Source organism: Neopsephotus bourkii, unplaced genomic scaffold (genome assembly GCF_033783945.1).
Source record: "Neopsephotus bourkii isolate Nb327-2 ecotype Australia unplaced genomic scaffold, CSIRO-AGI_Nbou_v1 NB_360, whole genome shotgun sequence".
NCBI lineage: Eukaryota > Metazoa > Chordata > Aves > Psittaciformes > Psittacidae > Neopsephotus > Neopsephotus bourkii.
In genome coordinates, this window is record NW_026900866.1 from 1,800,122 (window position 1) to 1,827,521 (window position 27,400).

At 40.4% G+C, this 27,400-nt stretch overlaps 1 protein-coding gene across 21 annotated transcripts in view; it reads right to left on the bottom strand.

Moving 5' to 3' along the window:
• The window catches only part of ESRRG (estrogen related receptor gamma), a 405,523-nt gene that overhangs the window by 259,325 nt on the left and 118,798 nt on the right, over positions 1 to 27,400 (bottom strand). For 2 of the 21 annotated variants that reach the window (XM_061348568.1, XM_061348557.1), the window contains exon 1: positions 23,959 to 24,118. The exons of the other annotated variants lie outside the window; for them this stretch is intronic. Coding sequence is in view for 1 of the 2 variants with exons in the window: in XM_061348557.1 (XP_061204541.1) it covers positions 23,959 to 23,961 (3 nt within the window). In the remaining variant the exon portion in view is untranslated. Of the gene's footprint in view, positions 1 to 23,958; positions 24,119 to 27,400 lie in introns of those variants that run through there. 21 annotated transcript variants of the gene reach the window in all.

Below are 27,400 nucleotides of genomic sequence, written 5' to 3' on the forward strand. Positions count from 1 at the left end.
ACATGTGAATGTGGATTTTACTAGCCTAGTCTTTCCCATGAGGCTTTAGGCTCTTCTGCTTCTAGTCATAGCTACAAACCTACGAGAAGTCCCTTTCCCATTATGTTGTTGTTTAATATGCTGGCAGTGAAGATACGCAAGAATGCTACAGAATGTAAAAAATTGAAGATAAGTGTAGTTTTATTTCTTCTCTAGGAGCACAGGTAACCATCAGCGATTGGTAGACTGCTTACCTTCATTTGACAAATAGTTTATGTTGTGTTTGTGATTATTTAAAATGCATTACTGACACCGACAGTCATGCTGACGCTCTTACTGTAGCTGCTCATTATAAGCAAAAAGAGGAGAAAAAAGCCTATGAAAGTAATCTGTGACCTTAGGGGAGCCCAGGTGTGAAAAAGACAATAAAAATAACACTAAAACTTTTTTTTCTTTTTTTGCTAGCCTTTTCAAGGGGAAACATCTGTGTTGCGACAGATACAGGTACCAGCCGAAGAAATGTCAGGTAAGAGTGAACAATACAAATATTCATGGCCATCTAGTGGAATTCTTCCCATGGACTGCAGAATCCAGAATGCTAATTTCAGTTGTTGTGAGCATGTACAATTTATTTAGTGGCATTCATTTTAGTATTTTTATACAGCTATCACATTATGTAAATGATTAACAATGCAAATACTCAGCATCTGCCATTCCAAGTGTTCTCTGTCAGTAAAAGGGTTTAAAAGGTTTTGATCTCCATGTGCTGAACTGCTGAGCCTAGTAGTCTTGCATTTATGCCAGTGTAAATTAGCAGCAAGTCAATGGAGTTAAACTGGAGGGGGGAAGGGGGGGAAAAACGGTGCAAAGGCAGAATTAGATTCTGATATCCACATTTTAATTAGCACAGGAATTAGACTTGAAATGCACTGCAGTGAAGTCAAGAAAAATGCTGTTGCTTGGTAAAATTAATAATTATAAAATAAACTGAACATAGTTAAGATTAATAGCATTGACTTGGGTTTTTTAAGCTGCAACATGAGTTGCTTGACCAATTGTAGCTGCTGTTTTACTCTTTCCACTTTCTTGACATAGTGTAGCACTGAACTAAGTTGATGCTTTTTAGCTGTTTTCAAACAGGTTCCCAAAATTGTGAGAAGTAACACAACAGTTGTATGTAATGGCAGAGTTTTGTTTTTCAGTTTAACAGAGACTCTGGAAAATATTTCCCTGAGAACAACTTAGCATGCACCACTCAGCCCTATCGCCCAGGCTTCAATTTGCCAAGTTCAAATATGAAGTATCAGCTGCTAAATAAGAGGCAAGCTCCTCTTGCTAGGCAGATAAACAACCCTGAGTTAAACCTTTAGTCAGGCAGTGGACCAACTGGAGGAAGTTTGCTGTCTTAGATCCTGTGTTACCATTCATTAGACATGTCTTGCTGCTTATCTGTGAACTCTCTGCAAGACAAGACTTCATTTAACATGTAGGAAGAACAACTAATTAGCAGCTATTTTTTCCTCTGACTAATACAATTCCCTTCTAGCTGCTCCATAAAGAAGATTCAGTGGAACACCTCTGTGAAAGCAGTGGAATTCCAGGTAGTTATGGTGACGAATTTCATTGTGAATGAGGATCAATGCCCCATACTACTTTGAATAGTAATTTCTTAATTCTTATTCAAATCCAGCCATCAGGATAATATAACTTGAACTGAATTGGCCATGTGATCCTGATGGCATCCCATTAATGGGCTGTTCACTTAATTTATGTAATTTTAAAAAATTAAATAGTCATATTTTAAATCCCTACTGCAGTCCTTTACATTGAAAGTGCATGTTTAAAAGTGATAGTATCTTTATAAATCAGTATGTCTGCACTTCTTAGTTTGTTGACTGAACTTTCCCAAAGTTTTAATTCATCTTCTCTCATCTCTCTCCTGCCTGTGGGAAGATAGTGAAATCCCAGCATTGAGCCATTTCATACCTATTTACTAGCCATGGTATGTTCCACAGAAAACAAGCCCATATCTGTACGAATTGTTAACTAATGTTTTCTATATGTACAGTGAGAGAATAAAAATCCATCTATGGGGACACTTTCACTGATGGTCAAAAGCCAAATAAACCCTCTCTCTATGTAAAATGATCATGAGTGCTGTTATTAATAACAAAAGCTTACAGGCCTAATTCTGCAAGATGTTGAGCCTACTCCTCCAAGCCAACGCAGACCTAAGGTGATCAGCACCTCCTGTGACGCATTTGGCAACTGTGGCCTAAAAGGGTCATTGCAAATACTCCATGATGTCCCAAAAGCACAGCTGCCCAAGTAGTCCAGGGAAGGTCCAGCCTGGAGAGGGTGTGCCACTGGGAAAAGCACTGCCACCTCTATCTAGGGCTATTTATAAAGCTTGCACTAAACGTTTAGATCCGAGCTCTAACTTGGCTAGGTGTCAAGGACCACACTGAAAAAAAATACCACCCTATACCCTCATTAACAAAATGCATGAAGCACCAATTTCTATTTCTGGTCACAGTTGTAAGCATCACCAGGGTTACAGCTGCTTTATTGTGGTTTCTCAAGAATTTCCTTGATAAAAGAGGACAACAGAATTAGCTGAGCCTTTTGGAAATAGCTGCACAGTCCAGCTGTAAAACAATGTCAAGTAGCTGGCAAGAAAACAAAACAAAACCCCATAATACAACAGTAGCAACATGTCTACCAGCAGCAGCACATTTGCCCTCTAAAGTTCTTTATTTGTAACTGGGAAAAGGAAGGAGGGGCAAGAAGGATCCCCCTAGTCTGGAGACCATGTGAAATCTTATAAAGCCACTACCCAGACTGGTACAGAAACCTTTTTGGTGATGGGCATGTCATGATAACCTGTTAAAGACGCTTCCTTTTAGTGAGACCTACAGGCACTGAGACCATAGGCATGCTTTATGTGATAAGGGAGAAGAGTTCAACGCTCTTTTCTTTCGGAGGAAAAGACACTAGCAAATGGCGTACCAGGAGCAAGGACTGAAAAACAAAGTAATAAAATCTTCAGAGTAATTAGCCTTTCTTATTTTATGCCAAAGAATTACAAGCTGTGTCATTTGCTGGGAGAAGGCAGTTAAGGTACAGGACTCAATCAAGAGGACTGGATTTATCAAAGCCTGGGCAAGCAGCTCCAGGCTTTTCTTAAAAAGATGCCAATTTCTGCAAGAATCAAAGATGATCAATGGTTTGTACCTGCTGGAAAGACAAAGAGAGGGGAAGTTTTCACCTGCACTTATGGTTGTGTACAAGCCTATTCCATGTGTGTAAGCAAGGAAGGATCATCCATGCACTATTACATCCCTGGAGTTTTAGAACATTAAATTATTACTGTAAAGGCAATAATATGTCCAGAAAAAGTCATTATGGCACATACTAATTTCACTGTTTGTATTTTTATACTATTCTGTCTGCATTGTTTGATTACAAAAGAGAAATTTCATGTCCTGCCCTCAGTTTAAATTTGGAAATGCTGAGGAGCTGTCTATACAAGAAAGTTACAGACAAGTGCACTAGTCATTTTTTATTACCTATCTTCGCAGGCAAAGCTCACATGAGAAGAGGAAGAAAACTTTTGTGGCTAAAGGAGAAAGCGAAGTATGGCAGTTCACCACCATCTGTGTACTAATCTAGTATCTGCTTAACTTCAGAGTACATTTCCATGTGTAAATTTAATGCTCCCTCACAAGTCAGATTCTCTTATACATTAGTACACTTCATGTACATACTAAGGTTATACTTGCATATAATCACAATGATCAACCCCATAATTATTCCACCTGGAACCCTTCACATCCCTGCCTGTTTGACTTGCCTATATGACGTCAGCTGTTAGATTGAACATCATGAGTGGTGAGAAACAACTTTAGCTTTAGAGTGACAAAATCAAGACCAAACCAGGTTAGCTACTGTGACCTCAGCAGTCTTCTCTTAGACCAAGTGGCAACCCAATAGCTGCATTTAAGAATCAGACAAACAGAAAACCCCAGTAAGACCCTACAGAGAAATAATGGATTCATTTGTCATGTGCAAGCAAAGCAGGGCACTTGGAATGAATTACAGGTAATATTTTCAAAGTTATCTAAGGTCTAAATATAGTTTGCTCAACATCATGGTGCCTCAATTTCATTTAAATATGATTTCAAGGTCAGCGCTGAGCAATACCTGAAAAACCTTAAAATCCCACATTTAAGAATCAAAATCCCAACTGGTGTGATAGCAAACATATCTGAACACCAACAAAGCCATAGTTGGGCATGTAGGTGTATTTGCTCTATAGCCTTTGCAGTCAGTGATGAAAGAAGATGACTTTGGTTTCCATTAAAGTGCTTTCACTGATTGTGTACGTTTGTGAAACCACATCATTCTTCACATCCAACACCCTTGCCTGGCAGTCTCATCTTCTCTTTTTGGATTGTGAATCCCCCTAAGCTGGAGACCATGTCTAACCTGTTTACCTCTTTCCTTGCAGAAGTCAACATGTGCTTGCCCATCTCAACTCAACACTAGCATGCTCAGTGAATGAGCCTGGGATAAGAATGAGATAGCACGCTCAGGTCTATCATTACCACAATGCTGGATGGGAAGTTTTCATTTTTTTTAGTTAAGAAGTATAGTATTTGTACAGACACAATAGTATATAAGAGATCATGTCTATCTTTGGATTCTGCAGAAATGTGCTTCACTGAGTTCCTAGTACTCAACTCTTTCCCCAGAAAGAATATGCAGCATCCCAAACATTGAGTGAGTGAATGGAAACCCAGAAATAGAGTCCTGTAGATCAATAGATTTGACTGAGAAAGCGTTTGCATTCTCAGGGGTAGAGATCATTGTGTTTCTAAGTGGATCAGAGATATGATCCTCAGCCGCTGTGAATGGAATGGAAACTGGATGCCATCAGCAGGAGATACGAGCGCTGATGTGGTGAGGTAATGTGGTAAGGAATAGCAGAGTGGAAGGAATTCACTGCCTCTGCCCTGAGGAATCTTAAAGTTAGCTCAATCTGGTATTCAAACACCAAGTGAAGCAGGGGGTAAGGAAAAGAGAGAAAACATAAAAGCACAGCATTTTTACAAGCGAATCATTCCTGAAAGAAGGACAGGCGCCACTCAATTTCTCTGGACAATGAGCTTAAGGTGCACCTAGTTGTTAGAGTTTATCCTCCCCATATGAATATAATAACTAGGTAACTGTCAACCTCTTGCCAATTTGGGGATCAAAATACCACTTCCTCGCACTGAGACATCTCCAGTAGGGATGGCATGGGCCAGACAGCTGAGGTGGTCAAACTGGAATGTCTGACCATTGTGCCCAGGAACCCCTGCATGCAGAATGCCACCATGAATGGGACACACCTTGTAAACCATCTCTTTTGAATAGCACCCCCCTGCACTATCAGTCAAAACCCATGAGGTAGCTCACAACTGGCAACTTGCTACAAACAGGCCACTGACCTTGCCAGAGGCACAACCCTGGGAAGGAAAGGTACAGCTGAAAAGTGATGGATTTGCACTGAAATGCAAAGTAAACAACCTCAAATGGATGATACTTTTACCAAAAAAAAAAAAAAAATCCCAAAGAAAGGTTAAGTTCCTCTCTAGCATCTGTATAGATAGTACAAGGAGTCATGTCTGCTTTGAATGATATCAGTGGTAAGTTTTGGTTCTGTCTCTGATGAGAAGGGGGTTAGCCTGAAAATTAATGAGTCTATCCAAGCTACAGCTGCTTTTGTGGAGTCCTTAAGGCATTGACTGTGACCTCTCTAAAGTCAAGATGCTACTGCTTGGTTTATTTGGAGAAGGTAGCTGCCTTGTCTTTCTTCCATGTGAAAGACAATACAGCTCTAATGCACAATCGTTATTAGCCTTTCACAATAATTTCTATTATTGTCAGGAACACAGAGGATAAAGCATAATTCCAAGCGTACCTCAGGGCTACATTTCATGGTCTAGAGGCGGGACCTGGGAGTAAAATATTCACACTGCTGCCTTTATTTTGAAACCATGTATTGTAATGCTTGTAATTATGACTACTCTAATTCAAAATTACAGGGTATTCCTTACCCCTTCTGCAAGTTAAAAATACCATAACCATAGGACAGTCAGAATCTGTCGTTAGGCGATCATGCTCCCAAGAGAAGTAAATGCACAGACCACAGCTGCTTTTCTGCCTCATCCTGTCCCAGCAAATAAGTTAAGAAGCCCAAATGAAGATGGGATCTGACCAGAGAGCCAACATGCAGATTTTACTATTGGTGGTCACTCAGTACGTATTCCAAGGTCTAACCATGGACACTCAATTGTGTTTTACACCTTTACATGCATTATATTAACATTTCAATTGGGAAAGGAGGTGGGAGGTGTGGGGAGAGACAGAGAAAAGGCAAAATAAAACCTTACTAGACACAGTTCTTGGCAAGTAATATCTGCCTGGCACATAACAGACTGGATCATGGCAAGGAGATAGTGATGCACCACCAGCACTTCCAAATTCTGCTGCTGTTCTACCAACTGCAGGCCTTGGGCAAGCAGAAAAGACAGAAATGAAATAAAGCTCTGTCATGTCATCTCCCTACATCAACACACCCCCTCAGCAGAAAAGCCCAGAGGCAGAGGCGCAGGTCAAGAATTAAGTAAAATAAAAAAAATGGAAAATTCTCATTGTTGCTCCCAAAAGAGCTTCTTTGGGAAAAAATTCTCATTGTTGCTTTTCAAAGGAGTGTCTCTGTTATACGGGAAAAGCCTTGCCAGGACTTTGCAATCAAATGATAGCAGCCCCTGCATTGTTCGAGAACTGTCAAGGGGCATCATACTCAGAAGATAATCCAGCCCTTGTACTCCCCAGGTACTGGTTTTAAATACCTCTGATGACATCCAACTGCATCCTATCTGGGTGTGACTCAAACATCTAGCATCGCATTTGGTTACCTCTACAAAAACACCAGCTAGGAAGAGAGAGATCATGAAGAATGATTTTAGTCTTTTATTTGAGCAAAAGCTAAACATATGGACCCTGGCACCAAAAGTATGGAATCTGTGATAAAACATATGGATATCCATATGGGGAAAAAAAAAAAAAAAAGAAAAAGAAAAGAAGAAAAAAAAAACTTAAAAAAAAAAAGAAAAAAAAGAAAAGGCTTCCTGGCCAGAAATCCTGCTCTTGCATTTTTATCCTGTATGCACAGTGCACCCCCTTCCCTCCACAGCACAGCACTGCCTGCCCTTAGATTAGGATGTTATAAATTCACATGCAAATTTCACAAAATGCTATACTGTTATCAACTTTATTAGATTTAGGAATACAGTCTCACTTATATTTTTTTATTCTCTTAAACCCTTTCATCACTTAATAGCTCAGAAAGTAATGGATTTCAGTAAAAAGGAGAAGCTTATTACAATCAATCCTGTTGCTCTATTTCTGCTCGACGCTCAACTAATGAAACTTATTTTTCTTCAGGACCTCTACAAGAAATCCTTTCGTAGGAGAAAAAAAACCCAAACCAACCAAACATTTAATACGCTGCTGGCTTGTGATATTGCAACTGTATTATTCTCTCCTTTAGGTGTCCGTCCAGAGGTTTGTAAGAGCTATTTATTCTATTTTATTCACTAATTTCTAGCCTGTAGTGAAACAAGAAGCTGCTGAATCTGATTTAATATGATATACCAACTTACAATTCAAATGGCTAGAGGCCCTCACACTAAGTTCCAACTCTGAAAAGTCAAAAGTTCATTTTTTTTTTAAAGTAGTAACAAGGCCAGAAAAGACAACTTTATCATAACATTTATATCTTAAATAGTCCCACTGCTGAGGATCACAAAGTCTGTCACCATGTCAGCCTCCTCTAAGATCTTATTTAAAGTATGACACCTTCATAAGAGTTTTTAAAAACGTTTTAGCTCCTTTCTTTGACATTCTTAGAATGAAGAGGCATACAAGAAAAACAGGAAACACAGCTTTCAACTTCATTATTAAATGCTTTGGTAACAGGTAAGGAACTATTCACAAATTTACTGCTTTAGCTAAACATATCAGGCAGCCAGCACCTCCAAGACACACTCCTGCCCAGAAAGCTCACCTCAAGTGGCTTGGCCCCTGTTGTGCCAAGGAACTACACTTGCTCGTAATACACATATACAAAAGTACATGGATATGCTTCTTCCACTACATAAGCAAGAGAAAAGAAAACAAATTTGAGGTTACTTTTACAGCAACAATGAATCAACATTTTACCAATTCCTGATACCTCCCCACTGGAGGGCAGAACATGAAATATCTGAATGCAAAGCAAGAGAGTGTATCTACTGACCCACCAGAAGAAGATACAGACCAAGACACTCCCTCAAACAGGACTTCATACAGCTTTAAAGCATCCAACGGAATATTTCATCTTGAGTTTATTTATTATTAACATAAATGTTTGCTGGGGGTATTTTCTGCAAATGTCCAGGACTGGAAAACAGAAATATCATGAGAAAAGGTAATAATATTGTAGGCGTCTTTTTTAGAAAGAGGATGCTGGATGTATCCTGGGAACAACAAGCAAAATTCCATTTCCATCGTCCAACTGCTCAAAGTCTGCAGCACAATATGGTTTTAGCCTTTTCTAAAGTCAGGCGACAAAAAAGAACCCGAACCTGACTTCCTACACTTTTGTCTCTACTCTATGGCCAGTTCCAGAACCACGCACGAAGGCTACATGATGTAACCAATCATGCAATACTTAATTAGGAGGCTGTTCTTTCCAACGTAAAGTGGTTATGCTCCTAAACACGGGAATTACTTCTCTACCTTATCACAATTGGTACATTTACTAAAATCTTGATTACTTTTCTCTATTCACTTGGGTAAAAGATGCTTCTTGTTAAAACAGATCAAAGAAGGGCAATAAGGAAGGCAATGGCTTTGTGTGTGGATACATCCAGCTACTGAATTTGATCCTACAAATATCTCACAGGGTTAATTTTACCCACATGAGCAGCCTGCTTGCATGAATAGTAACTCATGTGCAGAAGTGTTTGCAAGACTGAGCCCTAAATCCACTAAATTAATGGTGGAAATATATAAGATATATAATTGATGAACAAGTGAATTAGGATTCTGCTCAAAAGTAGGTAGAAAAGGATTATCGCTCAGGCAAGCTCTCTCTCCAGTGACTGCTCCTGACTGATAGATTTGTATAAGGCTGAGTTTCTGATTAGTTCTGAGATATGAATGCTTCAAAATGTAGGAATTAAAAATAACAAAGAGACTTTCTGAAAATGAAATGCAATACCCAATTCAATTAGAAGAAAATGCTATGACCTGGAATTGAACCAAGACTTTGGGATAATATTATTCATTCTGTGCCAAGTTTAGTGATGTTTTCCAAAATGCTGGTTTACTTCGGTTTATGGAAAAAAATCCCCCCCCACCCCTCTCGACCTTTTCACCCAGACCAGAGGCTGCTAATTTCATTAAAGCTGTTAGATATTTTCTCAGAGTGCATCCATGCCAATCTTAGTATTTCATTCCCCTATTTCCATCTACATTCTGCTTGCATGGAAGTGGCCTGACAAATCTATAACCGTGGCATTATGTTTCCTGCTCCTGCCGCACCTGCTGCCAACGTGTTTCATTACTCAGACTCTGAGAACATTGTGGAGACTTGGAAAAGTGCTGCCCGTCCAAAGCAGCCCTCTCCCTGATGGCTAGCCATCATAAGCCCCTGGGTCAGGTAATCTGTTCCACGAACATCCCAGAAGAGCCCGAATCAACTCGAGTGACAGTAGATGATCCAAGCCTGTCAATTCATAGAGCAGCTTGAGCTCATCATCTGTATTTACATAGTTCCTCGATCAAACTCCTGTGCTCTGTAAACTACATTTATTACCCTTCATAAGGGCCCGATACGGTTTTACAGTTCGCTCTCTTTACAGTAGAAGCAGCCAGAGATCTACTCCTGATAGCTATTTTCTCCCTTAATTCTCTCTTTTAAGAGAGAGGGGACAGTTATTACTTGCCAAAACAGCACATGTTCACAGAGAGAGTGCGGTCAAGTGGTCAGGAGCAGAGCTGATGTTAATTAGCAATGAAATAAGGAATGAACCAGCATTAGCCCTGAGACTAATCAATGGGAAAATCACTCCAAGCAGGCAGCTTAATGAAGTACTATACAGCTGTTTATTTTTAGTTTGTTTTAGCCTGACAACAAAATCCCAATTAATTAAAAGAAAAAAAATATCTTTCTAAACATATTTCCTTGCAGAGCCTTGCTATAATTCCAGTTTGGTCGGCTTTTTTATTACATTTGTCTATGCCCTTCCCTGGCAATTAAAGACACAGCTAGAAAAATTAAGGCAGGTCAAAAAAGCATGTACCCATCAGTGACACATGTTTTTCATAAGCAATAACCTGTCACCTCAGAGGCAGCTCATTCAGGGCCCTTCACAGCACCTGACTCCCTGCCCCTTTGCAGCAGTACATGGAAGGCAGAGCATCCCAGTCTCCAGCCAGTTTCCAACACCCCTGTGTCAGGAATGGGCTGGTGGAGGGAAGGACAAGTGCCATGGTACTGCTTAGGTGAGGCAGCCTTGATCTTCTCACCATCACAGAGTGCCTCTGTGGTTAGAACACCGGTGCACAGTGCCTAAGTACATTTGAAAATCTGGGCTTTGCTCTCAGTATGATGTGATTCTTTGCATGCAAAACAGATGCAATAGAACTTCCCAAACATTTGCATTGGATGACCGCAAGTGAATCACACACTACCTGCCAGATAAGTTCCTGCCCCTAGCCAGACATCTGAGGACAAGGAGCAAGCAGCCACCCCTCTGGCTTCTCTTTTGGGTATCCCTGTGCTGTACGCTCTTGGGGGATCCCACCAGCCTTCTTACATCCTCTTACTGCACCTTCTGTTCTCAGCCTCTCTGTGCCACAAGCACTGTCTGATCCTGTATCTGTCTACACTTGACAACAGCATCATGATATAGCCTTGATTTAACCAGCTGAAAATCACTGCAGTTAAAAATGTTGCGACAATAACAAGCAAAAAATTTGATGCTTTGCTTAGTTTCTTTCTTATGAAGACTCCAAATCCACTCTTCGGTGATTTCCCACACAACATCAGGATATAAAATGATATTTACAGGACAATAAAATCAGTTGCAGTTCTGATTTGACATTAAAAGCAGAAGTTTTAATGGCAAGAGTAACATGAATTGGAGATGCAGGAGCACAACAAACCTCCTCATGCCAAGTCCCCACTTGCAAGAGTAAAAACAGGCACCGGTAAAAGGTCAACTGAAACCTGCTTTTATAGGATTTACTTTTTTTCCACTGTGTATTTTAGACAATTCATTGTTTGTTTGATCGAAGTCCTCTCATATGCTAACAAAAGTGTGATTTGAGGAGTTTCTTAATCTTTCCAAATATAATCAATAAACCACCTCTGAAACTGTGTCAAAGTAAAAAGGGAAGAAAGAACACGGCTGTCTCATAGACAGTCTCATGCAGATACATGTGTCCTTAGGAATTTGACTCATCTGTTTGTTGCACTATGCATCATTCTGCGATCCTGTAGGTGAGCACTCTACCTTGATCAGCACAAATCAGGCAAACTGCTGCTCCCCAGGAAAACGAGAAATCTTTAAACTGATATTATTGGCTCCTCTGTGACAGAAATAATTTCTAAGTCAAATTCACCTCCTGAAGATGGAGACATTACAGTAAATGTTTTCATTAGACCTCGAGTGAAAAGCCTTAATTAAGATGTACTGTGTCTGCAAAATGAGAAACAACACTGAAGATACTCAAGTACAGTAAATGCATCTTTATCACTGAGCAGAACAAGACAGACAATAGCTTCCATTAACACCCAACATAAGAAAACACAAAAAATTAGTACTAGAGATGTATTTCAATAATATTAGAAAACTTTTGACACAGCATGATATAGGGAGCATATAATATTAGACAGACATCTGCATTCTTAAGCATGAATTAAGTTTAATAAAGACTATCTTATATATGAAAAGCTAGCTTTACCCATTTTTCTTCTTTGATCATTAATTCTGAAACATGCTGAAATAAATCTTGCTGCTGCTTTCACTTCAATAAGTCCATTCATGCAAAGATCCCAACAATTCACAAACTCGAGTTAAATAAACTGCCTTGTTTATGGGAGAGGCGATGGATATAAGAGAACTGACTGACTACTAGGAAGCAGAGGTGGAATTTTATTATTATACCTGTTTAATAGTACACAGTTGTATTATGAATTCCTCAAGCTTAGTGCACACCAACACAGTAGGTGAAAAAGATCCTTTTTAAAATAAAGCACTTACGAAAATGTAAGTCTTGCTACAAATAAATGATCTGATTGAAAAGATCCACTACTCTTGCAGTTCATTTCAACTAACTTGTTTGGGATTACTTTCAAGGGTACCTACTCATAAGACTTGATTTTACTCAGTTTTAAAGTTTGTTTTTCAGAGCTTTTCCTTTCCCCCCCGGCCCCCCCCCCCGGGTTTTTTTTGTTGGTTTGTTTTTGTGGGTTTTTGGGGGGGTTGGGGAGGAGGAGGAGGATGATGAGGGAGAAGGGAAAGAGCCACAGTGAAGCAATTATTTGTTAAAAAGTGCAGACCTGAAAAACAACATCACCAGCCAGGTAATCCCCTTTATAGGCCGATTTGATAGCTGAGGGAAAGCTAAACAAAGGCACAGTGCTCTGTAACCACAACAGCTGGGTTGGAAATTGCTGCAGATTGTTAAGAGGAGCTGCAAACTAGAGATAGGCAATGAAAAGCTTAGAAATGATAGTTCTAAAAAAAAGAAAAAGACAAATTACTCCAAAGACCATATTCTTTAAATTGTTGAAGCAAAACATGTTTATTTGATTTGTTTGTATGCCTATTAAAAAAAAATGCTACTTTGGGATTCTAGGAACCCAGTCTGTCAATTTTTCAGCTTCTGCACTTTCATGGTTGCTTAGAGCTGTTTAATGCAAATACACTTCCAATATGAGATTTCATGCCCCTAAATTACACCCAGTTAAGGGCGAATGAAAATGTAAGGTAAATAACTATAATCAGCCATATTATCTTTCTCTTGGCACCTCTCACTTTACAGGCATATTTAAAGGCATCTCTGGGGTCCTATCCTTTTTAACAAGCGGCAGCGTATTTCCTGGAATATTACTTACAATGCTGTGCTGCGAACATTACACAGGTTAAAATGTTACCTAGAGACCTAGAAAGAATTGCATCTGTTGCAGAGCCACCCTTGTTGCCGTGTTTAGGAACAAGTGAAAAGATGAAAGAAAGCGTTCAACTATGGGATGAAAAAGAGACTAGGACTGCTTAAGTCAAGCTTTCACATCCGATGCTGTTGATCAACACGGTTGGGGTGCAGCAATTCAAGGCAAGAAGAAGGAGACACACTTCTGGTATTCACTGAGGGTGTTGTGAAAAGCACTCAGGATTTCAGTTAACATAAAGGAAAAGTACGGGAACTTCAGGATATTTCACTTGCACTGGTATTTTTAAGCTAATAAAACCATGCTTGAGAAGGAAAGGTGACCTGGGCATAGCTATTAACAGCCTCATAGTCCCTTCCTGTCTCCAGGAAAAAGTAGACAATGATAAGCAATAATCAAGGAGTAACTAGTTATTAACTTGGCAAAGGCAGGAAGAATGGAAATCTTCAGAAGGATATATATCCCCAAAGTCCTTCAAAACAAATCTGGATTATTTTGAAAAGGCTCGAGCTTGCAGTTGGGCAGTTTTCTGCTTTGTTTTACAGGAAGATAACTTTAGGCTTCTACAAATATTCTTCTGCTTCAACTAAAACTGACCTGACTCAGAGGAACCCTGTGAGGAATAAATTCCTGCAGACTCTGATTAGTTTGTCTCTCACATGAATCCCTACTGCTATCATACCTCTATTTACCAGCTTTTTATTATCTAAGCTATTGTTACATCATTAGTTTGCAGATCTACTGATGCTGAGGTTCTGCTTTCTCCTAGGAAGCAGTTTCTCCACAAATCAAATTTCATGCAGTCATTTGTCTTTTGTGAAGCAGCCTGCAAAACTCTCGACCAATTTATCCCCCATCCAGAAGGTCTCACCTAACAACTTAAATGATGCTTCCTTAGCTAAGTTATGTTAGACCCTACGTAAAGATAGATTTCTCCCCTTGTGTTTTAAGAAAGGGTAGGGAAAAAGGAGCAGGAAACAGGACACACAACTGTTTGTGTGACTGGCACGCAGGGTAACCTTTAGAATGGCGAGTTTATCCTCAGTTCTCCATCCATAAACCATTATGATAACAGCTCTACAGGGTGAAGTTCACTTTTTGTAATCCTCAGATGAAAAGTGCTGAAAAGGAACAAACTCGGATAAATAATGGACTGCCCTCGTTGGGGTATATCAGGCTGCTAAATACATCAGTCTCTAGGTCTTTCAATATTACCACAGTATTTCTGCTATCACAGTGTAGCAAAGTCATAGCCTTTCTGATCCTTCATCAGCTCAGGAGCACCAGAAATGCCTGTGGAGTTCCTGTGAAACACAAACAGGCATTTCTGGTCAGACTGAAGGCCAGAACAGCTTGATTTCTGCTTTCTGTTACAGGCTCAGGATGAAAGCCATTTATTTATCAATTACAAATAACTATATTTTCAGTGGAGCAGGGATTTGGAACAAAATACCGAAACCCTGTATGTTTCCCTGCAGATCAGCATGGGGGTTTTCGGCAGCCAGACACACACAGACTTACTTTTCCTACACTCTTCCAAAACTGCCAAGCATCTTCTCTCACCTGTGCAACACTACTGATGCCACTGCCAGAAAACCACTTCTTCCCAGTGCCAGGGATGCTCCTGACACAGCAGTGCATCACAACAGTGTCATGATGCCAGTTCACAGGAAAGAAAATGACTGCTCTTCCAGGAATGACACACAGTAGTACACCTTAAGCTTCGTTAAACCCACTCAGCAAATGTAAAACCACCCCCACAAAGGCCCCTTCCTCTTTAATGTGTTTCATCTACAACTGCAGTAAATACAGCTGGAAACATGATTTTCAAATATCCAGGTTTCTATTATGTGCTCACCTAACCCTCAGCTCGGCACCTGACAGGGTTAAGCTGTACACAAGGCTGATTTTTCTTTCTGAATTAGAAGACATTAAGCACCTAAACTCCCTCATAAAAGATCTGAGGCATAAGCTACATAGCACCTATGCAAGTAATGCTTTTTCCCCACTTAATCCAGACCTTAATGATAAGAGGTATCAGAAAACTGTCAAAGGAGATAAACCAAGTTATACTTAATAACACATCTACATCTCCTCGCCAGCATCAGCTGATCTGGGAGCTTCATTCCTGCATCAGGGATATACAAAGACCTCAAAACTTAGATGTCAATATATAATTGTTGATTCACTAGGGAAAGTAAGTCATTGTGTACTGAGTCTCTCTCTGTTACAGTTAGTGATGCTTTGAGCCTCTCAGGATAAATTCTGTAAAGATGCTGTGGGAAGAAACAATTCTTTCTTCTTTGCCTGCCCCATGGCACATTTCCTTCGCTTTCTGAAGGGTCCAACAGCTTATATTTCACTTTAACAGGGATCAAGAAGTGCTAGGGGGTATCACCACACTGTCCCCAGTACTGTCTCACTGAGGAATCATTACTTCATGTTACTTCTTCTCTCATCCCCTCCACAAAGAAAACAACTCAAGCAGCATTTTGTTTGCACTGTAAAACAAGAGCCCCTGTGGTCATGATAGGAAAGGCAAGAATGAAGTCAAACACACACACAGTGCACGAGACCAGGCATGTGACTGGAAAGTTGTGGGGAAGTCCACATGTCCATTTCAAACCATCCTACAGGAAAATCCTGGCTGGAGTACAGGCTAATTCTGCACTGGCTGTAGAGCACTGGCTTTTGACAGGTTTCAATTGATAAAACCTCAACAAACCCACTGCCCAAAGTTAACACACTTGTGGTTAAACTCATTGCTAAGCTGTCCATGAGTCCATAGAAGATGTCTGGGGGAAAAGAAGAGTTAAAACCATTACCGTAGAGCAGCCGTTTGTGCTGGAGGCACAAAGCCACTCATCACAGTTTTTGTCACAAAACTGTAATAAAAATACCCAAGCAAGGTCCAGCTACAAGGGAACTGAAAGATAAACATCCAGAATTTCAAAAAGGATTTAAAACTGCCTGGAAGCCAGTGCTAGGATGCTCATGAAGACTTGCGCTACCTCACACTCCTACATGCTGTACAAAACAGATTATCCCTACTCCTTCGGGTCCAGGGACACCAAATGGCTGTGGGCTACAACACAAAGGTGTAAATATCTGGGAAGATGCCATCTTTTGCCTGAAGGGAATATCATCTTCCAATCACCTGGAGATAATGAAGATCATGCTTTGTGAACATCACAATGTGAGATATTTTAAGCAGGTTCCTGAATTACAGGCTAGAGGGAGTGACTGCAGACACATATTTTTAGACGACCGCTAGTTACTAACTCCTAGCAACTCCTCCTGCTCTTCATAACCATCAAATCTGTTTTAGAGGGGTTCAGCCATTAGCTGTTCCTCAAGCATTCCTTGATCAGGCAAACGCAACCAGCCATCTTGCTGGCTGGCACTATGGCCCTCAACAGGAAAAGGCATGGAGAGAAGTCATCTGCATATCACAGCAATTTGGCACTTATATCAGCATTGCATTTTCATTTTATTTAATGCCTGTGAGTAACTGGAGAGAAAAAAAACAACCAAACAAACCTATCAACTTTTAGGACCTTCCAAGTGAGATACCTAGGAACAGAGGTGCTGCTCAGCAGTGTATCCTTTCTCAAAGAAGCCCACAAGCTATTGTAGAGCATAAAAAAAACCCCTGCCTTTAGTCCTTAATGAAACATAGCAGGGAGTGGGAACTTTAACCCATCACATGCAGAAGTTTTCCCACCAAATTCTGTAGAACATCCATCTAAGTCTGTGTTCATGGACATTACACTTTCAGCGAGTTGAAACGCTGTTCAAAATCATCACCATATCCAAGTATAATCTTTGCTCTTCCCACTTTCAAACAGTCCAATAAATGGCTCTTTTTCTGACTGGCACTATATAGCCTGCAGGTAGTGTCAGGTCAGAAGGAAAAAAAACACACCTATAAGACACTTACAGCCTTCGGCCCCAATTCTGCAAGCAGTTCTGCAACCTGGTAAAAGTAGGATTTAAGCTCTCCCAACATAAAGAGCTACAGAAGTTTTGCTTGTCATCTTTTTGAGTTATTTCAAGTTTTGTGTCTCTCTCAGTCTTATTCAGTTTGGCCTTTAAAAACAGACTGCTTATTTTGCTTGTTCCTTTCTTCTCATTTCCTATTAGTTTTCAACTCCAAGTCACAGTCAACGGGGATATTTGGCTGACCAGTGACAGGAAAGATTTTTACAGCAAATTATTTATTACATTTTAAGAGTGATTGAGAAATAATGAATTGTAAAATCATAAAAGCTGTTGCCTCTGTCAAAAAAAGGTTTAAAGTGTTTAACCAACAGCTGCCACTGCTCCTTTAAAGACTATGTGGGCAGCACTGGTGAAGGGGGGCATTTATTCCCACCTTGAATCATGCTGCTACACAGCCTGATAAAGACAGGAGGCTCTCCGTGGACTTTATGCTTCTTCACAGTGTACTTTGCTGTCTGACAAAAAGTGTGGAAATCTCCACTATGCTTTTCATTCTGCTTCCTTAAAAATGTGCCTTTATGTAGATCTGTCTGTGTTTGAGGGACTTCCTCTCCCTCTGTTACTGCTTAGAAAGACCCTCACCCTCAGGTGGAGAGACATAATGATAACATCAGGGCTGACACTCTGCTCTCTCCCAGCTCTGCACCCAACTACCACAAAAGACAGCTCTACTACAAATAGGTTTTTCTTTTCACTTAAGTCCCTTAGGTCTTTATCTAGTAGCCACCTAGACAACAGTAAAACATTTCACAACATTTAGAGACATACCCCAGCTTTTCTGGCCGCATTTAATTCCCTCCATTGGGCAGATTCTGAGGACAAGAGTGCTGCTGTGGAGCACGTAACAAGGTGCTCCTTTTGCCAACACAGTCCCTGCACAGTCAGCTTCTAACTCTGCTTTTCAATGTATTTTGAAGTCCCCTGAGAAAGGAAAATGCTATATATTACAGACATCAATGTGAGAAATATGAAAGAGAATACAGTGGTGTGGGCTTGAACATAAACCTTTTGCTAGGATTTGAATCCTGGCCATTTATGTGGTATTGGCACATTTCATCTTTGTTTTAAAATAAAACCACACTTATAAGAAAGGAGATTCAGAGAGCAACTGGGATGTTGGGTAGATCAGAAATCTAAAACACAGGGTTCAGTTTCCTATTTTATAACTAGGAAACGTTTATTGAAAAGATAGTTCAAGATGATTATGCACTTACTTTCGTACACACTCAACTTCAAGCCACAAATGCTGATGTTACCTTATTTGTAGGAACTGCTTGTAAGTTCACATTATGTTTGCTTTGTAGGAACTGACTGTTAGCTCACTTTATGTTTGCTTTGAAAGCATAAATAATTACTGTGATGAAAAGTGTCTATCCACCCCATAACAGCTATAAAGATAAATAAAGCACTTCTGAAATCCCTGGGACTTGTATTTAGTGTACATTGATGCAGTGGCAAAACTTCGACAATTTACATGTTTAAAATTCCTTGGGTATTATAGCTTAGTAGTCAAAAGTTAAGGAAGAGATTTCAAAGTTGGAAAAATTGGAAAAAACAGAAGAGTCACTCTTTAAATCTTTTTTTGAGTAAATTCTTTTTTACCAAGGTGGAAGGAGGTAGGGCTGCTTTAAAATCTGAAATATCTTGCTCATCTGAAAATAGAAATAAGTAGGTATTTAACAAGCCACATTCACAGATGCTTTTATGAAGCCATAGGGCAAAACTAATATTGCTCACATGATGTTAAAAACCAAGCAGCTCCCACACCTACTAACAGAAGGGCCCAGAGTCTTTTCCATACAGTTGGTTTGTAGATACATGATAACTCCATGGCTAGTAGACACAGATCCTGAGACTGCATCAGCAGATCAGCTAATTGTGTTAATTAGCTATTTGCATGCACAATTACCTGATTTGTACAAGCAGTCAAGGTGATGGCACATGTAAATTAGGCATGGATTTGCACAATTTGCTCATCTGAAAATCTGCTATTCCACTTGTTTTTGAGCACTAGGGATCAATAGCTACAGAAGAGTCTTGCGAGTTACTGTATGGTTAATACATTCACCAAGTTTTATACTCCTTTTGAATAACTTCTGTACACGGCTGCCTGCAAGAAAAGGGGAAATCACCATGACAAAGTCAAACAAAAAAAGAGACCTGCATCCCTGTACAGATGGAAATTCACTTTGTGTCTCCTAAAGGTCTTAATTTCCCCTCTTAGTACTAGGAACTGCTGAGCTTAACGAAGTAAACTTAATTTTACTCATCACAACAAGCTCAGGAAGCCCTACAAGGAACAGAAACCCAAACGGCTCTGATGCAAATACTCAACCTGAAGCCCTGAAGACTGCTTAACATTTAAAACACCACTGGTGTCATTCTGACTTGCTGGTTAGGGGATTTCAAACTCAAATAGGTCATCTACCTTTAATGTGAAGTTATACCATAGCCTGCCAAAGAAATAGATGTTTTATGCCATCATGGGGCTGTTCAGGGATTCCAGACTGGAGCACATGGCTATTATAAACAGCGAATTCTCTGAAAACTGAACACGTCTCCCTTCCCAAGGTGACATCTTTAGCTGAAGATGGATTTGGGGTAGTAGAATATGGACCGCAAAAGCTCAGTGATGGAGTACTGCAATGTAATGTCAAAGTCACATAGATCTCTGCCTGCTTGAAGAGGCAAGGTAATAAAAAATTCAGTTCACCAGGGACAAAAATCCCACTAGTTCACCCAAGAAAAACAAAACCCATAAGCTGACAAAGGCCAACGCCTACATGTTCACATCAATTTAAAAAAAAATTAGCTTGATACTACATAGTCAAATAGAAGGTTAAAAACAGGTCTCCAGCCTCAAGTGCCATGCATCTCTAACTCTCAGTAACTATGGCCATTTACAGAACTTCCTCAGAGAGAAACAAAACTTGTGTTAGAAATGACAAAGTAATCCAAATGACTTTCGAATAAATAGAGAGGTTCTGTCCCTCGGCACATATCAATGGAATGACTTGTGCTGTTGCCTACATCCCCTTCTCTTAACTAGGAGATGCTTCCCCAACCTCAGGCAAGTGATCCGCTTTAGATGCTCACAGCATCCTTGCATTTACCCTTCTCTCCTCACCAGTAGCCTCTAAAACAAAAGACTCCTCCAGCCAATGGTCCTGACCCTGAGGTAGAGCTGTTATGGCACCATTTAGGAACACAACTGTAACATTTAAAGGACAAATTACTTCTCAGTTTTTTCATCAGTGCACTACGTGGTGCAAGTATGTTTAATCCAGTAGGGACCTTAGGGCTTCATTGAACAATTTCTGATGCAGCTGCTGATGGTTAACAGCAGTTAATGGGACAGGATAAGTGCTGCAGTGTTGCACCTGAATGCCCTGACTAATCCACCACCACCAGAACGGAGTTTAACTCATTCTCCCACAGCTGAGTATTTATGAAGCCATCGGCTTTAAAAATGGGACCACTAAAGACTGAACTAGAAGAACCTTCTGCATCCTTCCAAAGGATCACATTATTCTTTTGTTACCTTAGACAGAACAGGCATGCTGGATGTTCACTTACTGAAAAATTCTGAATCATATAAATATGTTCAAAATAGGAGTCAAGCTGCGATTCCACATCCAAATATAAGTCAACCCCTTTGAGACCTGGGGAATACAGAAAAGCCAGTCCCAGCTTAGCCCAACACTCCTCTCTAGCATTCCTCCCTGAGTGCCGGTGTTCAAATGTGTTTATCTGGGAAGGCTCAGGTCAGTCCTGTGCTCTTGGAGCATCTCCCACAGCTGGAACATCCAAAGCAGGTAGCGCTCTGTGTTGTAAACTGCTCATGCAGCAGGACTGAGAAAAAGGCATCTCGTGGTCACCGGCTGTTACCAACTACAGGAAAATGAAAATACAGCATCTCTGCACCTGTTCTCCTGATGGTGAAGGAAGGAAAAGCCATTACCGAGTGACAGGAGACGAAAAACCAAAACCCACTTCAGCAACTCATCCAAGCACTGGTGATTAATCTCACACTCCCACAGCCTGATGCACATTAACCAGATAATTAATAATTTCTTTAGGGACTCCAGCTCGGCAACTGTTTTATCAACCTGCACAGCATTAGGAGAGAGATGCTGCATTTGTGATCAAACTGCTGGAACTACAGAAATATTCTGCAGGAACAGTAAAAGCTCCAGCACAATCTGTGAGCCCAGTTTTAACAAGTGCAGAAATCAGGGCTGCTCCTTTGTCAGTGCAATCACCAGGCTCAAAATCTGAGTGGGATCAGCATAAGAGGAATAATTAACAGCAATGTCTAGCTCTCATCCAGCTCCCATTTTTTCCCCAACAGAAGTGCTTTTCAGTATTGTATTTTTAAATGCTTTTTGCCTGATGCAGTAACATAATATGTCCCATCACATACTTTATTATTCTTCATACAGATAATAAACTGTTTACCTTAATACCAAAAAAGATGAATATTAAATATATATATGTGTGTGTATATATACATATATAAGTGTCATGGGATGCTCAAATTCAATAAGCCAAAGGCTTTCAAGTAATTCAGTGAGGAGCATGGCAACACTTAGCGTAACTCTTGCTGGCAACTTTTCTCCATTCTCTGTGCACTTACACTCCACATTCAAGGACAGAGTCGTACAGGATCAGAAACACAATACCGAAGCACTGGCACCACATTATCTCCCTCAGCACTTAAATTGGACTGCTGAGAAAAATCATGGTAAGTGTTCTTTCAGATATTAAACTCTCCAGTGTGCTAGACAGATGTCAGTATCAGGTGATTAAGAATGACTGATAATTAATAAATCTCATCCACAGCGAGTGACAGGGTATTATTTCTTTCAGCCTCTGAAAAGAACTACATTTGCAGCTCTGCCTAAATAATTTTATCTTTCCAGATGAACAATATTGTGTAACTGCTGCTAGAAAGGAAATACTCCTTTTACTCAATAAGCTGCAAAATAATAAGTTATGTGGACTGGTTTTCTGCTGATAGTTTATTGTTATCATTGCTGTGCAGGTAAGGAAGCAGAAGCACATTGTGAATGTCTTAAAGCCTCCCCACTACAGAGTGGGTTCCTAAAAGTCTCAACTAGTCCTTTCATCACACAGCCATTCTTCCACCTTGAGAGAAAGCTGCAGCTTCTGGCTACAGCTCAGAGTATCTGCCTTTTAAAATATATTCTGCTCTTAGAACTCCAGTCCTGGAAAAATTCCCATGCAGAGCTCCAGTGATAACCACACACATCTGCCCACGCAAATGTAACTGCAGGATTGGGCATGTATCTCTATGTGCATATTCAAAAAAAAAAAACAAAAAAAAAAACAAAAACATTTTCTGCAAAGACTAGGTTTAGTAATAAAGAAAGCATTTTCTTTTAGTACATAACATGGGTTAATTTATGTTTTCATTTGTTGTTAACTGAATGATGTAATGTAGCAAGTTTTCAATCACCTACTTTAGTATTTATATGACTGCTCACTATATTATTTGAGCACCTTCATTTTCATAGTGTCAGTTACCATAATTTCATTAAATTAAATCCTTTTACAAGCATCTTTCTATAAACACGCACTAGAGATAACATAGCCACATGGTGAGGATTCACCAACTACAGTAAGCAAATTACACCTGTCTTGATTTTCAGTGTAGCTGTTGTCAGAGTATATTCCCCCATCAAACTGTATGCAGATCTCCTCATTAAAGCTACAGGGGAGAATAATTACAGAAGAGTACACTGCAGTTTACCAATTGGTCTTGCATACACAATGGCCTAGGAAAGAAAAATTACATCCTCCAACAGCTGGGAAAAGTCTTTAAATTGTTATTAGTATTATTATAAAATATCCAACATTTTAAACTATCCAATAACTTGCCTCCTGTATGCAAAGCAGACAGAAGTGATCTGGTCAAAAAAAGGGCTTTAACTCCCAATCCATAAATGTAATTATTTCTTCCTCTGCAAACACTTCATTCCCCAATATTCTGTAATACAGCAAAATCCCCTCCACATGAGAAACTATGCAGAGTGAGCCTTGAAAGCAAATGGGTGGTTTTCTACATCTCCTCAGCTCTGCCACTGAGTGCTAAGCACCACATTCCTCCCCGAATCCTCACTCCTTGAGTAAATGGTGAGTCTGTCAAGTCCCCACTGTCCTTCTCCCACCCTCTAGGGGAGAGGGGCAAACCTGTCTTGATTTGGATACCATTTGCATTCCAAGATCCCAACAGTTGGGACCCTCAGCAACCAAACCCATCACTTTTCAGGCATCATTATTCAATACTAGGTCTTACCCCTCACACAACAGGTAACATAAGAGAAACAATGCACAAAACTGGGAAAAGCCAAATTCTTTACATAAAACAAAGTGAAGTTAGCTTTAGTAACTTTTATTGCTAACCAAGAAGCAAAACATCCAAAGCACATAATTTGGGCCCCAAGAGGACATCCTGACATGCTCTCTTACTCTCTTAAACCAGGAGCTAAGAGCTCAGGAACTTCAGTGACAAGAGAAAGTGCTGCTGGACCAGTCCCACATATTCTGGTTCTCCCATAGTATTTTCACATGATGAAAAACTCCAAAAGAGAGGCTTCTGTATAAAAAGCCCAACCACCACCTTTTTCCAGCTCTGAAGAGCCATGCACACAAGTCACCTCAGCATGTAGAGGAACACTTACCATGTAAACACACCTAATCGTTAGTGGCGTTAAAATTGCTGACTGAAATTGCTCCCTGAAATGGCTTTCAGCACCAGCACTGCTAATGACTTGCTGCTGCACTTTACCCAGGTACACCTCCTCAGTGAACTGGCAGGCTTCAGGCTTCCTTCCAGTCCCCACCAGCTCACTGCTTGTAACGGGACACACATGCAACCAAAGGTGAGTGGAAAACCAAGCAGAGCCTGCTCAGCCCACTACCAGGTCACTCCTATAGACTGGTAAAGCTTTGTGTTTTTCTTAGACACCTCCCCACCTGCAAGGCTGCAGAGCAATGTAGCATCGCCTACTCAGGGGTTAACTGGCTGCAGGCTAAAAGAGATCGCTCAGTCTGACCTCCCGTACAAACACTGGCCATTAACTTTCACCCATTTAGATGCTGCTTTGCACTCAATAGTTCCAGCATTTTTTGTTTAATTAGCTGCAGTTTGGGTAGAAACAATTCCTGGGCACCTCAAACACTGCTTTACCTTCCTCAGGAAAACACACAAACCCCAAACAACCCCCAAAATGGAAGAAAAACCTGAAAATCAGTATAAACTTTGCCTCTCCTGCAAGTCTCTGATTTTGAAAACTAGTTCCTCCAGCTGTAGGGTCCCACTGGGGGCAGAAACCAACCCTGGGGTGACCACCAGCAGGGTGTCCTCTACCAGGAGCTTGGCAGCAAAGCTCAGTGCTGACAACACATGGACCCAATGGTACCTTGTTCTTGCCTTTCCTCTGCAAAGAGGAGCCTCCTGGGGCTCAATTCAACTCCCATTTGAACTCCCCCACAGTGTGGTCTCACAGCAGAAAGGTCAAAGACAGTTTTGCTATCAGTTGCCACAGCAGCAGTTTAGCCCTTTGGGAAAATCTTCCTTGACTTCGCTAGTTCTGAACCAAAATATTAATCAGCTACAGCACATGAGTCAATCTGGTTAATAATAAAATATAAACATTTACAGAAACTGTGCCTTTAAAGTATAAGGGGTCTGTAAAAATCTTCTTCTCTCACTACTGTCCCAGCATATTCAAATCATCCATTTACAAGTACCTGGAAACAAATCAATCCTTAATGAATTATCAGAATATATATCCCATGATTTTTAGGAAGAACTGTGTGTCCAATGAGTCCTTACAAGTAATTTTAAATCCACTTTCTTGTTCTTACTAGAAAAAAATCCAGCCTGGCAAACAGAGAGAAAACAGGTATAAGACTACTACTGACTAAATTGTAATATACAGGATTTGCTGGAATTTGCTAGATTAGGAACCTGGTGTTCCTGAATGGAAAACGAAAGGTGAACCATACCCACCACAGACAAAGGCAATAAGGGAAAAGGGGAGGGAGATAATACTGTAGCAATTGAGTAAAACCTGTCACAGATATTTCAGTAGATCAGGACTCTGACTATGTATCAGAGAGGAAAAGCCCTGATCAAGTCACATGCCCTTTACTACAGAAGATAAGATCAAAAGCTTTCAAAGGAAACCGATGGTGACAGTCTCTTCATTTGTATGCAATGTGACAGACCAGATCCAAACTGTTGGCTACTTTTTGAACCATTTGTCAGGGGAGAGAAATGATTATTTTCTTTTATATCTTACTTTTAAGAACTCTTAGTCATCTGGGGGTTCTCCCCCCCTGCTCTGTGCCCCACCAACCCTCTGTTTTATTTTTCAGCCAGGATTCAAACGTTCACCTTTGATGTAGTATTTCTGCTGCACATCAGAATAGCTATGCCAAGCTTCAGAAAAGCAATTGAATACAGAGAATGAAAAGGATGGCATGACTTCAAACATGAACTTTTAATAAAATCATCCTTAAGAAATGTCCCTGGTGATGATTATTTTACTTTTCTTTTGCCCTGCATCTTTCTTTTTCACTCGTCCCATGTGTTTGCTGTAATTCAAATTATTGCCAGGTTAGCGGCTGTAGTTGACTCTGAGCCATCAACTACATTCAGGCAGAAGTATTTCCCCATTTCTCATTGCTTCTGTCAAGAAAAACATTAAATATAACACAAAAAATAAATGACTGTGGAAGATCACAAGTTGCTTGTGTAGATAAGAGACTGTATAACAGCCAAATAAAATAAACAGGGGACTTCTGACTAGCTCAGCTTCTCCATGGCCAAGACCTGACAGGTTTCAGCAGTGTTCCCTGTTGGCATGTGAAATCTGCCCTTGCTCTTGTTATAGCTGTTAGTGCACTTCCTCCAGATCAGCCCTTTTTCCCAAAAAGTACCAAAAGCCTTGTCAAAGTTCATCTGTACTAAAGGGAAGCACTCAGTATTCACGAGCAAGTGATATGGTTAAGGTAATAATACTCTCCCAGAAGCATTGTGAAACATTGAGAAACTGCTGCAGTTGCAGCCATGGAAGTATCTGAGGCCATGACAGCCAGACATCAAAAAATATGCTGCAGTCTCCTGGGTGGAGGAAAAGGTACTCAAATCATGGGAAAGTGACACAACACTCACCTCCAGCTCTGGTACAGCCCAATAGATACAATTTTAAAGTCGTGTTATTTGGTTTTAAATGTGAAAAACCCCCACCATATTTTACATGCTTTAAACTCAAATAAATCTTTGTGATTCCTGGAATCATGCTAATAAGTGATGCTGGATTTAAAGGCTCAAGTCTAAGTCCCTTTCAATACAGGAAGGAAAAAAAAAAACAGCTCTTCCAATAATGTTTTCCTCAGACAGCCCAAATATTTTTTAAGTGAATTGTTTGGAAATACACGGCTAATGTGTATGAGTCTATTAAGAGTTTACACAGATATTTACAGGGGAATTACTGCAATACATAGGTTTAGAGTCACTTAGGAAGTATTCAAAAGCATATGACAATACCTGATGTGCCCCAAGCTGCTGTCAGAAACTCCTGTCAGTGAAGTGTTTCCTCATACTATTACCTGCTTTCTACCCATCCACACAGCCCAGATCTTCCTCAGGGCTGCAATAACAACCTTTGCAGGGCAGTGAGAGGAAGAGAGCTGCATCTTCCCACCAGGTTCACTCAGCCATCCCCACAGGGCTCCTGCTCCAGCCCTGCAGCTGCAGTCCATGTGCATCTCCTCCTCTCAGACAGAACAGCACACAAAGGAAAGCAAGCATGCCCTCGGTTTCCCTTTTACCACGCTGAAGCCTTACATTTCATTTCTCTGTGTTCCTGAAGCGATGCAAAGCCCACATAAGGCACAATAACTATAGTGTCACCCAGCGCTCACATCTCTCACCTGTGCTGATATGACCATTCCACCAGCAACCACTTTAAGAAGTGGTTATCCTCCTAGATCCCCACCCCATTAAATTCCAACTCTGAATTTCAAAAGCTGCTATTAACAGTCAAAAACACTGGGGACAATCCCTCCTCTAGACACACAAACCCATACGATTTCATATGGCTTGCAAGTGGC